Genomic DNA, 16,918 nt, shown 5'->3' with positions numbered 1-16,918 from the left:
GCTTATCGCATATTTGCCTAAATACTCTAGTTTTTCTAAAAGATACTGGTTTCAAATGTAAGGAGGGTGGACTATAAACACTTTCCAAAGTGCCAACAACCTCAAATCCTTCCTTATTCCCCAGTGGCACCGAAGTTCCATTTAATTTCAATGAAGTAGCATTGGTACCTTCCTTGACATTTATTTAGCCAGCTTGCTTTCTGGGCATATAAAACATGGTCCCCCAAAACCTTAATTGGTTGGGGAATGCAAAAGAATGGTAACAGGAACTTGCAAAATATATATACACAATTTACAAAAACCCATATAGGGTATGGTGTATATGTAAAGAAAAAAAAACACAAATAAGCTCATAGAAACACATTGAACTGAATTAAAACCTAACTACACGTTTTGTTGAAATGTGTTTTTTTTCAGCCTCCGATGATGAGTTTGAGAACCTTCGTATTAAAGGTCCAAATGCAGTGCAACTGGTGAAGACCACACCTGTAAAACCTTCTACTCTTCCTGTCATCTCAGATACAATTAAAGAGGTCATTTATGACATGTTGAATGCACTTTCAGCTTACCATGCACCAGAAGAAGGTAAGGAATTTTGTTTTGTGCCTTTTTGTGTTTCTTATCTACTATGTTTTGTAACAGTTGTTAGTAATATTTGGTTGGCAGTCCACTTAACCTTCTATCAGCAGCAGAGCTTTACTCTTTTCTGAAAGCCTTTTGCAGCCTTAATATCACTGTTGTGTTGACTAGGCTATGGTTTAAGATACATGTTTTTTCTGTAGTGCCTGAAAAAACAGAACCAAAGCCAGTTGCTATGAACCAGGAAGTTAGCCAGATCCTCCAAGATATGGGCGATGAAGTTTTCCAGCAGTACAGAGACCTTACCAGGCAAGGCAGTGACTTTGATTCCCAGGGCAGCTTTGCCATAAATGTAAGTATCTGAACTCTTTCATCTAAACTTTTTTGTTTTTTTTTAATTTATGGTTTAGAAACTCCTAAAGATGATCTTTTCTAAAGATCAGTCTGACATATTCTAGCTGTTTGCCTGATTAACAGTTTCTTTTACACTTGACTACACTTGCTTGTGGAGCAAACATTTGGGTATTTATTAATTTCTTTATTTTCTTTTTTATCAGGCACGAGTTTTTACAGCTGATAGCTCATCTACCGAGACACCGCAGTCTGGAACACCTCAAGGCGAAGGTAAATCCCTAAGGACTCATTCACCACCCCCACCCCCCTAAGTTTTCAAAACACAAAAATGCAAGGGCACATATCCTTGCAAGAAAGCACATGCAATTTTTTCTCCAAATGCCTTGTACTAATTTAGAGGACTACAAAAAAAAATGTACAAAAAAAATCCAAAATGTTGTAAAAATTGTGCACTAATGACTAAATATTAAGATTTGAACCTGAACAGCCAGGGCATTATTCTGGCATATCAGTCAAAGCGAACCCATCAGACAGTTGGAATCATTTAAGGCCTGACAGAGAATGGCAACCATGTGATAGAATTGGAAAAATGTGATAACCACATGGTAATTTTAATGTGTGTTTTTACTTTTTTAATAACTTCCTGGGCGGTTCAGTTCTGTCTGGATTTATTTGTCTAAAAGTGGTACATTGTCTTTCATGAAAATGTGTGTGTGTATATATATATATATGGATATATATTTAAATATGATTATTTTGTATTGGATTCAATACAGTTTTTTTTGTATCCAATACAAAATAATTTGAAATTCCCACCACGGCCCCTCGCATGCACCAATGTCTTCGGGAACTTCCAGGGAATGCAAGCACAATTGCCGGGGGACCGATCGGAGAAAGAGGACGTGGCAACGGTAGGATTGGACGGGCAGGGCGCCGGAGAAGGTCTTTATTCATTATTTTTTTAGCTACCCGGAGTGTGGCTCGGGGTTACCGCTCAGAAGGTTAAGTGCTGTTTTTCACATATTTTAAAATAATATCTACAAGGTTGCCTAAAAGTTGCATAGCTCGGCCAAATTTAAAAAGGCAAAGAGTGGATTCTGAGTGGTTTTTGGTCACTGCTAATATAATATATGGGTCTGTGCAGCTCTTACTCCCGAGGAAAACCGTGAAGGAGGAAAGAAGGACAAGGATGGGGACCGCAGTTCAGAAGAAGCAAAACAGAAAGCCAAAGGCAGCAAACCTTTACTGCCCACCTCTACAATTCTTCGACTGTTGGCTGAGCTAGTCAGATCTTATGTGGGTATTGCCACACTTATCGCCAACTACAACTACACAGCTGGACAATCTGAGCTTATTAAAGAGGTAAATGTTCGATACAATTGTTGCTGTGTTCTTATTCTGTCTGTCATGTTGTATTAATTTGTGTGCTAATTGGGTGGCAGGATTGTAGCGTACTGGCATTTGTCTTGGATCATCTTCTGCCTCATACTCAGAATGCTGAAGATAAGGACACACCAGCATTAGCACGTCTCTTTCTAGCCAGCCTGGCTGCAGCAGGCAGTGGCACAGATGCTCAAGTTGCCCTTGTGAATGAAGTGAAAGCTGCTCTTGGTCGTGCACTGGCTATGGCTGAGAGTACTGAAAAGCATGCCAGGTAAGATTTATCGGAACTAGATCTTGATTTTTAGTCCATAGATTTGTCCTAGATCAAGTTCTGAATATCAGGAAATTTAAAAAAAACTGTTTGTCATTTGTTCAGGTTACAGGCTGTGATGTGTATTATCAGCACCATCATGGAGTCGTGTCCATCCACTTCAAGCTTCTACAGCAGTGCAACTACCAAAACCCAGCACAATGGCATGAACAACATTATTCGCCTCTTCCTAAAAAAAGGTCTTGTCAGTGATTTGGCAAGAGTTCCCCACAGTTTAGATCTGTCCAGGTAAAAAAAAAAAAAAATTACCATGTACTACCTTTTGATATAATAGTCCTTTACAAAGTTTGATAACCTGCATGGTGCTTTCCTTTCAGCCCAAATATGGCAAATACAGTAAATGCAGCCCTGAAACCCCTGGAGACTCTGTCCCGCATTGTTAATCAACCTAGCAGCCTGTTTGGAAGCAAAGGAGCTTCAGGAAAGAACAAATCTGAGCAAGATACTCATGGGTCTACCAGAGATCCTAATAGTAATCAGCCAGATACAGGTACACAGTGGACATGTTTATAAACTTTTTATACTTCTGGTGGTGGGTTTTACTATTCACAGGTTTTGTGTACAGGAATCAGTGAAGTCCCAATTTATGCTTTTTATGGTGTGTATTTTATTTCTTACCGTCTTTTTAAAGAGAAATACACAGGCTTATAAGCTCATTCATATTAAGTAAGTTACTAAAGAGTTGATCTGATTTTAGATACTGGAAGAAACATCTCCATATCTGCAGCACTACTTGCGGGTGAATTTTAAAAATTCAGATCAGTTCATTTTATATGGAGGTTTATCAGTTCCACATTCAAGTATGCTAAGCAGTGAAGGTCATGGGAAATGGGTCCCACTGCTGCTATCAAGAAGCTAAAAAAAAAGAGAAGGGAGGTTTAAAAACCCTAAAAACACTTGATTTCATAAAATATGACAAAATAGGTGAAACGAGCTGCCATACAATGTAAAGAAAAAGTAGTTTAGACAACAGTATTGAATTGATGTCCTGTTCTGGATCATGCTGTCACTGAATAGAAAATGGTATACATGGTGTGTGTAGGTATAGTACTGTGGCTTTCCCATGTGGAAGCAAAAATACATTTCTACTTTTTTTAATGGCTTTTTGTAAACTTTAAACATTTTTCTTAAAGGTGAAACTGGTGCTGAAGCCCAGGAGGAGGACCCAGATGCTTCTCAGGCTGAAGTGACAGATGGAGATATTATGGATGGTGAGGCAGAGAATGACAGTGTGGTAATTGCAGGGCAGCCAGAAGTTCTGACTACTCAGGAGATGCAGGTGAGGCAGTTTCTCAGCAGACATTACTTTTGGAAGATTGTTTAATATTGGTGTATTTTTGTAATTAAAGTTTTTGATTCAGGTGGAGACTGAGTTAGAAGATCTTATTGATGAACTTCTGGAGAGAGATGGATCTGCAGGTAAATTACCCATGTTTTTATACAACTTACAGTATTTAGTCATTTACCCTATTTAAGCAGAACTAAATATTAAACAAATAAATAATGAAAGCGAGCAGGTCCTTGATTGCAGAACAGAGACAGGTGAGGTTCCTTCTACAATAAAATAAACCTATCTGCTTGACTACTCAATTTTTGAATTACTCACCTAGCCTCTCTTCGCTGCAGGCACTGCCATTTCCCAAACAAAAAACATTGGAAACAAGCAGGAGAGAATGTTTGTTGCAGAGGGAACTTTGGTTGTAGAAAATCTAGCACTGTAAAACTACCAAGTTTGATTTTAACATCTGTCCTGTTCCTCCTAAATGTTTCTAGTGGAAACAAAAATCCTGTGGGGGCAAACTTACTACTAACAGGCAAAACAAATAAAAACACTTTTCTAGAGAAGCCACTGAAAACTGGGTAATTTTTTTTGAATAACATAAGTGCTGTGAGTGTCTTCAGATGAACAGATACTTTAATTTCTTTCTCTGCTTGGATTCTTTTTTTCTGACACTTTTTTTGGGCTGATGAGATGGGGTAATCATCAGTGAATGAACTTGCAAGTCTTTACAATACCTCACTGTGGTCACTATTGACATCTGTGCGGTCTATGGTTTGTCTAAAAGATGCACATTAAGAATCGCTCTATCCCATGAAATGTATCCCTTGTTTATCAGTCCTTGCTCATTGATTACACTGCACAACAACGATTTTGCTACTGTGAATAACACATGTGATTTACATGATATCGAGTGTGCTGATTCCAAATCTGAACTCAGAATTTGCCTATCAGAATTTAAGTTATAGGCGTGGTATAGCTGTTCAAATGGTTGGTAATTGGGGGTAAAGTATTTTTACATGGGAAATATTGTAACAGTTGCAGTTACCACTATGCCTGCTGCTGCCGCCCAAGCTGAATCACGTCCCCTGGTGGCATGCATGTTCCAGCAGCAGCTAGGCATGTCTTGGCAAGTCAGTGAGCTGACGTCAGAAATAGGTATATAAGGTGAGATGGACCAAGGGCTGTTCTCTAGTGCGAAACCATCTTATTGGAGAGTACAGCTAGGTCATAGCGAGTCTGTTTTGAGCTAAAGATGATTAGGCGCAGCTGTGTTAATAAACAATTTATGCTACATTTGTGGCAAATATAGCTTGTGTGATCAACACAAGAACCTAACCAAGAGGGTGAGATTTGCTTACAAGTATTACTTTAATCAGGAGAAAAGCTGGACCCCTCATCTGCTGTCAGGTCTGTTACGTTGGCCTAACACAATGGTTGAATGGGAAAAGGAATAAAATGCATTTTGCTGTGTCTATGGTTTGGCATCACTTGGACTGCTACTTCTGTATGAGTAAAATTGCTGGGATTTTGGAGAAGACCAAGTCAAAAGTTGTCTATCCTGATTGTGAATCTGCTCTGAAGCCTGTGCCACATGATGCAGAGAATCCAGTGCCAGTACCTCCTACATCTATTGTTACTGACAGTGACATGTCGGATTAGGAACAGGAGGGTTATGGTAATGATAATTATGAACCCCAATTTGAAGAGCTTAAGCCAAATTTTATAAGCCAATCAGATTTGGATAATCTAGTAAGGGAACTGTCTTTGTCAAAAGGGAAGTCTGAACTGTTAGCCTCCAGATTAAAGGATTGGAATTTGCGCAAAATAAAAGGAACAACTTCACGGAGGTTATTACAAGCTGGAAAACGGCATTTGCTTCTGTACCGACGTGAGTGGTCAGATGATGGGGTTAGGTTGCAAATACATACCAGAACAGTATGTATGTTTGTTCATAGACTCGAGCAAAGAAAATTTGAAAGCTGTATTGCTGCATAAATGTAATAAAAAAAACTTTCTGTTCCTCTTGCCCATGCCCAGGGAATGGACATACAATTCCATGGAGGTCATTTTGAAATTGATTTTAACTATCCAGAATACAATTGGACCATTGGTGGTGACTCCTTCTTGGCCTGCAGTTGGGATATACAAATTATATGCTTTCTGTGGCTGTGGAACAGTCGTGATGACAGCAACCATTACAAAGTGAAAGAATGGCCACCCAGACCTAAACACACTGTTGGCCAGTACAACATGAAGCATAAATCACTTATTGATCCCCAGAAAGTTTCCTTCTGCCACTTCATGTTAACCTCCTGGGCGGTTTTTTTTTTGTCCAGATGTATATGTCTAAAAGCGGTACATTGTTTTTCATGAAAATTGATTTTACAGTATAATCTTATACTGCGAGTATAATAAAGTTTGAAACACAAAATCATGTCAAAATAATAAATTAAATACATTAAAAAAAAATTATTTTAATAAACTGACATTTTTCAAATCGTTTCAAACTTTATTATACTCATAGTATTATATTATACTGTAAAATACATTTTCATGAAAGACAATGTACTGCTTTTAGACATAAAAAATTCCAGTGTATTGCATTCAATACAGTTTTTTTGTATTGAATGCAGTACAAAATTATTTGAAATTCCTGCTGCACCCCTAGCGGCGGCTGTATGGGCTGACGTCACTGGTAACTCCTGTGGAACGTCAGCGCACTCACCGAGGGACAGATCGACGAAGAAGATGCAGTTGGAGGATGGCAGGAGCCTGGAGGACGCCTATGGGACAAGGTAAGTGTTTGTTTTTTAACTACCCTAAGTGTAACTCTGGGTTACCGCTTTCAGCTTGTTTTTTTTTTTACCCCGAGTCAAACTTGGGGTTACCGCTGGGGAGGTTAAACTTGGATTAATGAAAAACGTTGCCATTGCAATAGATCATGATGGTATGGGTTTTCAGTATCTGGAGGACACGTTTGGAAAAGTTATAACAGATGGTAAACTGAAAGCAGGCGTTTTTGTTGGTCCCTAAATCCGCGATTTGATGCGTGATGCCACATTCATAGACAAACTCAACCCACTTGAACTTGCTGCTTAGGATTCATTTGTGCTAGTTGCACAAAACTTTCTGGGCAACCAGCAAACTTAAAACCATGCTGAACTCGTGAACAACATGCTAACAGCATACCATTAACTTGGCTGCCGAATATCATTTAAAATTCATTTCTTACATTCCCATCTGGACTTCTTCCCACAAAATTTGGATGATGTGAGTGATGAACAAGGGGAAAGGTTCCACCAATATATTTCTGTTATGGAAACATAACAAAATATCAAGGCTGGTGCAACCCCAACATGATGGGCGACTACTGCTGGTTTCTGCAAAAAGAAACAGTACATGTGTACATGTGTGTTGAAAAAGGACTCGGATGATTTATGTCTAATTGTATATGTTGTTGCAACATAAAACTATGTTTTTGTAATGTCATGGAACTATGAGGCAAAGGTTAGGTATGTATACATATTACATAGTAACTGCAGAACGAGAGAGTGTAGCTAATCGCGTCTATACACGTAATTTACCTTAAGGTCCTGACGTTCTAGGCAGGACTTCAGATTTACATTCAGCGCACTTGATTTAGTATGGGACACATGGATTAGACCAAGTAGCAGACACCATTTATGTTTTTGTGATGCAGTGTTATTATCACTATCAAAGCATATTTTTGTATAATTAGAGAATGAAAGGGTTAAAACGTGCCAAATCTTTGGTCCCATGTATGTCACTATTGGGTAGGTTTCACCTGTATTTGTATTGTCACCTGTTGTATTTTTGATAGTTAAAGAGAACCGTGGTCAAATATGCATTTTTTTCCCTTCTGTAGTAAGTCGTGTTGAAGATGAATCACAGGAAGATGTGCTAATGGATGAAGCTCCCACAAACTTGAGCCAAGCGTCCACACTCCAAGCTAACAGGGAAGGTTAGTAAAACCCTTACGGTACTCCTTTAAATCTTTGTTTATAAGCCATTTCTTTAATACAACTAGCTACAAACCGTGCTTGACTAGTCGGTTGCCCATGTCTTTGCTTGCAAATGACCCATATAACATGCGGGCAGGTAACCTACTTCAAAATGAAAGTAGAAATAGAAGGTTTAAAAGGTTTTAATTTTTCATATAGGAAATAGTTGTCCGCCTGACACACCCTTGTATGCTGCTCTGAATATGTTCTTGTCTATTTGAATATGCTCTCTCATTTTTTATGTTTACTGGAGAATGTGTAGATTTCTTGCTATCCTTAGGAGAAAATAGCAGGCTTTATTTTGACCAGTCAACCACTTTGAAAGTGTAGGTGTAAATAATTTGTTTGCAGTGAATTTATTTTATGTTGTCACCACTTCTTAAATAACAAGAGTTTTATGTATTCTAAAGTAATTTTTTCCCACTGTAACAGACTCGATGAACATCCTAGATCCAGAAGATGAGGAGGAGCACACTCAAGAAGAGGACAGTAGTGGAAGTAATGAAGATGAAGATGACAGTCAGGAAGAGGAGGAAGAAGAGGAGGAGGACGAAGATGATCAGGTAAATAGAGTCCTAAATAGATATAGCTTTAGGAATGTGTTCCAATTTGTTGGTTACTTAATGTCATGGTCTGTTTAGGATGATGAAGAGGGAGAGGAAGGGGATGAAGATGATGACGATGATTGCTCAGAGATGGAGCTAGATGAGGATTTTCCTGATGTAAATTCATCACCTCTTGTACGATTTGAGAGGTTTGACAGGGAAGATGATCTCATCATAGAGTTTGATAACATGTTCTCCAGTGGCAGTAAGAATTTTTTTCTTTTTTTTTTTTTTTTTTTTTTTACTATTGTCCACAAAGACTTTGATTCATAATGTGTTAAAATGTTCTTTGTCACTTCTAGCTGATATCCCCCCTTCACCTGGTAATATCCCTGCAACTCATCCTCTAATGGTACGTCATGCAGACCATGGATCTCTTGCCATTGGCAGTGGAAATTCCACCAATCGTTTGGCCCAAGGCATTGGTAGAAGCCAGCGTACGCTCCGGCAAATTACAGCAAATGCTGGCCACACCATACATGTTCACTATCCTGGAAACCGGCAACCAAACCCACCTTTAATATTGCAAAGGTAAGTGAGAAAACTGATCCTATGTTTTGAAACTTGTATTGTTTGATTTTTTTGTTTGACCTTTTAAATATACATTTTTGGCATATTTATGTCATGGCCAGTACAGTGCCATAGTAAGGAAGGCTGGTACTCTGTAGTACTGGTGCAGATTTTATTGCCAATCGGAGGGAAAGCCAATTACCCAACTTGCATGTTTTTGGGATGTGCTAAGAAGCCGGAGTACCTAGAGGAAACCCACGCAGACACAGAATATACAATCTTCTTGCGGATAGTCCTGGCCAAATGGGAATTTTTTTTTTTTTTTTTTTTACAGCTACGCAAAGGAAATTTGTCAATATACTTTAGTCAGTGATCGCAAGTGCAATTTCAGAGAATATACATGAATAAATACTGTATCATTACTTAATACAGTTACACACCCCTTTTCTTTTGGCTAGATTGTGATTTTGTGATATGTTTAAAAATTTTAGGTTGCTTGGCCCATCCGCTGCTGCAGACATCTTGCAGTTGAGCAGCAGTCTTCCTCTTCAGAGCCGTGGCCGGGCACGCCTACTTGTGGGCAATGATGACGTTCATATTATAGCTCGCTCTGATGATGAGTTACTAGATGACTTCTTTCATGACCAGAGTACAGCAACCAGCCAGGCAGGTCAGTAACTTTGACGGTGAAAACGGTCGGCCTACTTTGAAATAATCTGTAATATATCTGATGTGTTTGGCATTTTATAGTTACATTTTTTTTTTTACATTGTTATAGGAACTTTATCCAGCATTCCAACAGCTTTGACACGATGGACAGAGGAATGTAAAGTTTTAGATGCCGAGAGCATGCATGATTGTGTCTCAGGTAAACAAAATTTTTTATTTTCGGGTTTCTAACTCTTGGGTTTTTCCCTTCTTGTTTTGTGACATATTGAATGAGTTTTCTATAATCAACAATCTCGTGACCGTTTATTTAGCAGCTCTGGGGCAACACTGTGGCAACACTGTGGCAAAGTGGTTTGCTTTTCTGTCCTGCAGCTCTGAGTTTTAGGTTGTTTGATTCCCATCTGGAACACGTGCATATCCAAGGGGATTCTGGGTGTTGGTTTCCCTCCCACACCTGAACTTCTGAATTGTAACTGTCTTTCTCCCACATTTAGTCTACCTTTTAGGAAATGTGAAAGCACACTGATTTTCTTGCAGAATTTTTTTTTTCTTTATATTGCCCAGGAATTTACCTTTAGTCCCTAGTGCCCAACTTATGGCCCCAAGGACTCCTTCTGTTCTTTTGAACTTTTCTGTGTAATGTTTTGCACTATAATGGCTGAGATCTCTAATGGTCCAGTGTGACATATCCCTGGTTGTCTACTGCAGCATGTTATCTACTATCAGCATGATATCTAACATCTATAGCATGTCTATAGTTTGACCATTTTCTCAATTATCCCTGCAGTCTCACACCGTTTGTAATATTCAGTATACTGAATGTTTCTAAAGCTAAAGTGAATATGGCCTGTCATAAAAACAAATTGTGTGTGATACAGCACTGCCTGTCTTCAGAGGAGTTTAGAGGAGCAATGCCACTCTTACAGGCTGTGCCTGCTCAATTTTTCCTCTACCTAAAACGAATAAAACCAGTAAGCAAAATATTAAAGCAAGCTTTATTTTTTAATGGCGTGGTGCTTAAGTGATATTTTAAAGTGTGTTGTATTGTAAATTAGTGTAAATATTCAATTGAAACACATTTTTCTTTGTATTGAATTGATACTATAGTGCAATTTGTCATTTGTTTCTTGATAGTGGTTAAAGTTCCTATAATTAATCATCTGGAAGCTCTACGTGATGAAGAGCTTGAGGAGCGACGAGAGAAAAGGAGGAAGCAGCTAGCTGAGGAGGAGGCCAAAATGGCTGACAAAGCCAAAGAGGAGAAAGAATCGAAGGAGCAAAATGTGCAGGTCTTTGTGTTTTACACTTTGTTTTTTGCCTTTGTTTTTAATGGACCTCATGGAGATCTGTTTTTGGCTGCTAAAAATTATGTGAATTAGACCTGACATCATTGACTAAAACATTGTTCTAGTCACAAGTCTTAAAATATTGGTTTGAGTTAGTTTAGAGAGTAAGCATTTATAGGCAATGATAATGCCAATCTCTTCTCTCACTGTTGCCTTATTTATTTCATGAAAGAAAGAAAGAATTTTATACCAACCACCACTAGGATAAAAAACAAAAACTCAAAGTACAGAAAAATGTGATACTTTTCTGTCTGATCAAGCACGCTACACACGTTACAACTGGACTTTACTTTCTCCTGTATATCTGTGAATGTCTTGTAGTAATATTGGTATATACAGATTGAGACTTTAGGTAGTCAAGAAGTTCATGTTTATAGTCGTATATCTACATCCCCCCTGTGTTCTTAGTAATGAAGTTGTCAAAGAGCACACAGGATGAAAAGACATCTGACACTTCCATAAGTGATTGGTGCTGAATATATTATAATTTCCTACTTTAAAAGTTTGGTGACAAAATATAGGCTTTTTCTTTACTATATGCAGTTTGAAAAAAGAAACCAAAGCAATAAAACAGGTGCATTAGGATCAGAAGAATTTAAACGTGCATTGGTGTTGTGCTGGAAATCGCTTTGTAATATTTATTTGTACTTTTGATTTTTGCAGGCTGCCAGTGCTAAGAGGAATGCCTCATTTGAGCTGAGTCTTGCAGGTAATAAGAAGTTTTTTGTTTGTATTTTTGGGTTTTGTTTTTTTGTTTTTTTTCCCAGCTGCTTTTAAGTTTTCTATTGCAGAGTGTATATGAAGGCTCCTGGGTGTTTCAGGTTGAGGTAGTAGATTGTATAGTTTTGGGGTCACACCCGATCTAGGAGATAACTATACAGTTTACTGTCTTTCCTGCAGCATCTCTTGGCAACAGTCCTATTGGATTTCGATGGTTGGTCTATCTTTTTGGATTCTGTTGAAAAGCTATGATGTAGAATGTGAAGCTTGTACCAACCAGGGCACATTAGGTGAATTGCATTCAAATAATTATGCTTGCTTCAGGGTGAGGTAGTAAGTTGTATTGTTTTAGGGAGCAGGGATATTTTGCTCCCACACGGAGATAACTATACAGCTTACTGCCTTCCCAGAGGTAGAGTTTTTTTTTTACACTGAGTAAAATAGCCAAATACATTTGTCTTCAGTGCATAGGTTTTTACCATAAATCAGAAACATGTAGCATCGTGTTTGTTCATTTCTCTTGAGCTCAGATTTTTTTTTTGTTAGGGTTAATCATGTCAGTGGTAAATCCCACCTGTGTAAATTCAAAACAAATAGATTTGTACAATTTGCATGGTTTTTCACAATTAAGCTTGGTTTAATAAAACTTGAAACATGGGTAGTTTTTAAGTGAAAAATTATGGTGGATGAAAAGAACTGAATGTAAACCAATTTGCTGTCTGCAAAGCTAAGAAAGGAACATGGTATGCTTGACACCATGTTGATATTGAGGGGGTGACCTGCATTATACTCACTAAAAACAATTAACTCAGCCCGTCATACATTAGGATGAGGCTGAGCTTATTTTTTTCAATTGTTCTGCAAGTTGACAAAATGTTTCTATATCCATAGTGCACAGATGACAATGAATCTTATGTAGTAACAAATATCAAACTGATTTGTGTTTGTGTACAAACACAACCACTTAAAAGAGAAGATTGGTAAGATGGCACATCTAATATAACTTACAAAGACTTTGCTGATCTAACAAACCTGCTGACACAATTTACAGGGACCATTCCAGAGTATTAATTTAGCAACATAGTGTGACAGCAGCATATATATTTACATTTGATATGTTACCTGTGGATGATGGGGGATGCAAATTTATATTAAAATTTTGACTTTGTACCTAGAAATCTGAAATAATTAACATGAAATTTTTCCCTACTTGAACTGTTGGCTCTAGCATAAGGAGCAAAGATAATTCTTTCCTTTTCTATTGTGATCCCAAATTGTAGGTTTTATGACATTTTAAAGATGGTTGCCAGTCCTGAATTATCAGGGCTTTTAATACTCCCTTCCCCTTCGGCTATTTAGACTACAGTGTCCTGCAAGAATGTGAACACAAAGATCATCAGATGTTCTTATTTATACAGTTTGATGGTTAGATGCCCTTCCAGGCTTATTAACATGTTCAAAACTGTTAACATTTACCATGTTAGCCATATTAAGATCACTAATTAATTTCATGAACCAGATTAGGTAACTAGCTTAAAATGTAATTGTAATCCTGCATAGCTCATCATTTGCAGGTTTGATATTAAATGTATGTATAACTACTGTTGTGTCAATACATATGTTGCCATTGTAAAACTATATGTTTTTCTAAATTGTCAATTATGTATAAAGAAATATATCATTAGGTTTTTAAAAAAACATTATTAACCATTATGACACTCATGCTGGGCTTAATAAACTTAACTAAATGCACTTAAAAACTTTAGTCTTGTAGGTGCAACTCCCTGCATGTCTAACTGGTACTTTATTTTATCCAAGATCAAGACGTTAGCAGCCGCCCTGAAAACTTCCCAACTGCCCCATCTTCTGCAGAGGGGACTCCAACTAGCCCAGAACTGGTTCCTTTGGACTCTTCTCTTCGTACCCATCCTCCTGAAGCATCCTTGGCCGATCTCCCTCAAAGTTTGCATGCAGAAATTGGACAAGAAGATACTGGGCAGCTGCTCATGCCAACTGAACCTGAAGATTCTGGACCAGGAAGATCGAGTGCAGAGGGTGAGGCCACTCAAATGGAGCTGTCACCTGCACCAACAATAAGTTAGTATACTCCTCCTAATGTGTTTTTTTTGTTTTTTGTTTTTTTAATAGTCTGCCCATGTAAAAGTAAAGGCCAACTAATTTTTTTTGTTTGTTTTACAAAAGCCTCCTTGTCTCCAGAGAGAGCAGAAGATTCGGATGCTCTTACGGCTGTAAGCAGTCAGCTGGAGGGCTCTCCTATGGACACCAGCAGCCTTGCATCCGGTCTACTGGAGGAGGGAGTTGGAGAGGCCTCAGCAGTTGTAAACCCAGAACAGCCTCTTGTAGTCACCAGTAGCATTGCAGTTGGTCAGCAGCCTGTAGAACCTCCAATTTCAACTGAAAGTCAAGCAGCAACATCCCAGCTCAGTGATGAGAGGTAAGAGTCAATGTAAATTGATAAAATAGAATCCTGCTGGAGAGTTAGATGAACTTATCACTAGTTTTTGCAGTTGTATGTAAATGGCTAAATAGGTTTGGGAATTATTGTGGCAGCATGTAAGGGTTTAGGGTATTTTGCTGAAAGGATAACTAAATGTAAAAACCAAAAAATATTATATAATGGCTTTCTAGTCCTTCAATGTGGTGGCTGCATTTGGTATCTTTTTTTTTTTGTTGGTTGCTTGTGAGCTTACAGAAAGCAAACATTATCTGTTTTCTATAAATTTTACTCACATCAGCCATTTTGTAGTGAAGGTAAACAAAAGTAGACATGTTCAAAATCCAATGGAGGAATAAATATTGCCACTCTGGGGACAAGTGCTGTTTGCTGGATTACCGTTTAAAACTATTGGAGAGGCGCCATGTACAGTCTCGGCAGGCCTTGATTTTGCAATAATTTTAATTGTCTTGCACACAATACTGTTGTCATCCTAAACCAGTGAACAACATAGCAAAAAAACAGGCCGAAAAAAGGCTGAATACAAGGTTTGACGGCAGTGTCACCCCACAACAAGCCTTAAAATCCAAGTGCTTTTCTGGCATTAAAATATTTTTCTGTGCTTTAAAAAATTATAGGAAAATGTGCAGGTATTGCAAAGATGCACAGCATTTTGTATTGACTTTTATAAACTTGAATTTATTCCTTTAATTTTTTTTGTCTTTGTGATGTTAGTTTTAAGTGTTTTAGGTGCATTTGTACTAAATGTTTTTTCTTTCAGCTCCACTGCAGCCCCATCAAGTGAGTTGCCCTCTACCAGAGATCCTGCTGTGGCCTTGTTAGCAAGTGATTCAAGTGGTATCCTGGAAGAACCCCTACCATCGACAAGTAGTGAAGAGGAGGATCCTTTAGCTGGTCAGATATTGTTTTTGTTTTTACATTGTGTTACTTCTAAACAGTTCTAAACAGCTTTAGGAGCAACTATGCTAAAAAGAAACGCCTAATAAAGCATTGTTCCATAATACCCTTACATTTATAGGTATAAATCTACCTGAGGGAGTGGACCCATCCTTCCTTGCTGCTCTTCCAGAAGACATTCGCAGAGAGGTGCTTCAAAATCAGCTGGGTATCAGGCCTCCTGCTCGAGCTCCTCCTACCGCTGTGCCAGTCATTCCTCCACCTGTTGTTGGAAGTGCTGGTATCACAGAGGTCAGCCCAGAATTCTTGGCTGCATTACCTCCAGCCATACAGGAAGAGGTATTTTTATTTTTTTATTTTTGACATCCTGGTAAATTAACTTTGATTCCCTCATCAGGATGTTCAAAGCTTTACATTAGTTTGTTTTGCCCTGAGCTTGCCTTAGGCAATTTGTACATTGTGATTTTTGTCTGCATTTGCAAAGTAATATCTTTCAGCAGTACCTTAATTTAAACTTTGCTTATATAGTCTTCCAGAATGGGAGTGGTGGATTTTTATACTTGCCTGCTAAATTATTTTAAAGTCTAAATATTGTTGAAGATTTTTTCTTGACTTTATTGCTGAGACTTTCTAAACTTGGTTCCCGGTATTCCCACAAAGCCAGGGGTACTTATTCCAAATCGTAGTTCCCCTGTTTTATGATGGAAGGATAATGGTTACCTTTTGTGGGCATTAGGACAACTGAAGTCTTCTTCCATGTCCCTTCCCTTGTTTCTCTTTCCAATCTTCCTTTCAGAGCAAAGCATCCTTGCCCCAATTCTTGTGACAATCTGGTCACTTTTCCCAAACCCAAATGGAATATTCACCTATCTTGGATCTTAAAACTCTGAATTTTCCTATTTGAGCTCAGAAGTGATGCATAGTATTCACAAAATTGTTCATAACCTCACTTCTTTAGGTAGAATTATGGGTTTTGTCCCCAGCACACTGTTTTTTATTTTTCGTGGTGTGCTTTAACAATTTATGTCCTGCTCTTCATTTTTTCTTTTGTACCCGTGCTGATGCTACCCCAATTTTGGCCATACCACACTCTGGTTTGAAGGAGCACTTGACACAGAATCTGGTCAATAACTTTACTGAATTTTCAGATAATACAGTGGTTAGGGTTCTTCCTGATTTTTTTCAACCCCCCCTAGTGTACTAATTTTGTTTGTATTTCCATGCAAAAAAAATGTATTTTACAATGTAGGCTATAATTCTTAGGCATAACTCACCGAAATACGTCCAATATTTAATAATAAACTTTAAATAAAAAGAACAAAAAAATGTTAAAATAAAAAAATAGTGAAACATAATATATAACTGTACAGAAGCATATACAGTGGTACCTTGGTATAAGGCCTTAATCTGTTCCAGATCCTTGGACTTATACCAAACAAATTTTTCCTATAAGAAATAAAAGGAAAATTACTGAGAATAATTTTTACCTTGCTGAGAAAAGTCGAGTGCCTACTAGGATGGTGCTGAGAAGGGAGGAGATGTTATGTAATTCACAGAGAGAGCGCGGGTTGTTCACTGAATGGTAGCAACTGGCGTACTGACGCTCGTGGGCAGTCGTGGCTTTGTATCGATAGAGGTAAATAAGGGTAGCGCGCGGTGTTAATGACATTTTGACCCATACAAGTTCTAGCACAAAGGTTGTATACCAAGCAAAATTTGTTGTGTCCAAAACAGGACTTATACC

The 16,918-nt window shown here is 38.1% G+C and overlaps 1 protein-coding gene across 5 annotated transcripts in view; it reads left to right on the top strand.

The window, feature by feature from the left end:
* The window catches only part of HUWE1 (HECT, UBA and WWE domain containing E3 ubiquitin protein ligase 1), an 87,110-nt gene that overhangs the window by 51,454 nt on the left and 18,738 nt on the right, over window positions 1-16,918 (top strand). For all 5 annotated transcript variants that reach the window (XM_072429806.1, XM_072429807.1, XM_072429804.1 and 2 more), the window contains 21 exons: window positions 418-585; window positions 783-931; window positions 1,137-1,203; window positions 2,078-2,295; window positions 2,376-2,587; window positions 2,693-2,875; window positions 2,965-3,137; window positions 3,781-3,926; window positions 4,009-4,066; window positions 7,816-7,911; window positions 8,384-8,514; window positions 8,593-8,761; window positions 8,859-9,087; window positions 9,558-9,736; window positions 9,845-9,934; window positions 10,870-11,024; window positions 11,745-11,790; window positions 13,620-13,898; window positions 14,004-14,256; window positions 15,038-15,171; window positions 15,296-15,513. In XM_072429806.1, the coding sequence (XP_072285907.1) occupies window positions 418-585; window positions 783-931; window positions 1,137-1,203; window positions 2,078-2,295; window positions 2,376-2,587; window positions 2,693-2,875; window positions 2,965-3,137; window positions 3,781-3,926; window positions 4,009-4,066; window positions 7,816-7,911; window positions 8,384-8,514; window positions 8,593-8,761; window positions 8,859-9,087; window positions 9,558-9,736; window positions 9,845-9,934; window positions 10,870-11,024; window positions 11,745-11,790; window positions 13,620-13,898; window positions 14,004-14,256; window positions 15,038-15,171; window positions 15,296-15,513 (3,353 nt within the window). The remainder of the gene's footprint in view (window positions 1-417; window positions 586-782; window positions 932-1,136; window positions 1,204-2,077; window positions 2,296-2,375; window positions 2,588-2,692; window positions 2,876-2,964; window positions 3,138-3,780; window positions 3,927-4,008; window positions 4,067-7,815; window positions 7,912-8,383; window positions 8,515-8,592; window positions 8,762-8,858; window positions 9,088-9,557; window positions 9,737-9,844; window positions 9,935-10,869; window positions 11,025-11,744; window positions 11,791-13,619; window positions 13,899-14,003; window positions 14,257-15,037; window positions 15,172-15,295; window positions 15,514-16,918) is intronic.

This window comes from Pyxicephalus adspersus, chromosome Z (genome assembly GCF_032062135.1).
Source record: "Pyxicephalus adspersus chromosome Z, UCB_Pads_2.0, whole genome shotgun sequence".
In the NCBI taxonomy this organism is placed as follows: domain Eukaryota; kingdom Metazoa; phylum Chordata; class Amphibia; order Anura; family Pyxicephalidae; genus Pyxicephalus; species Pyxicephalus adspersus.
Note: the sequence above shows the minus strand (reverse complement) of the source record. Positions and strands in the feature narration are given on the sequence as shown.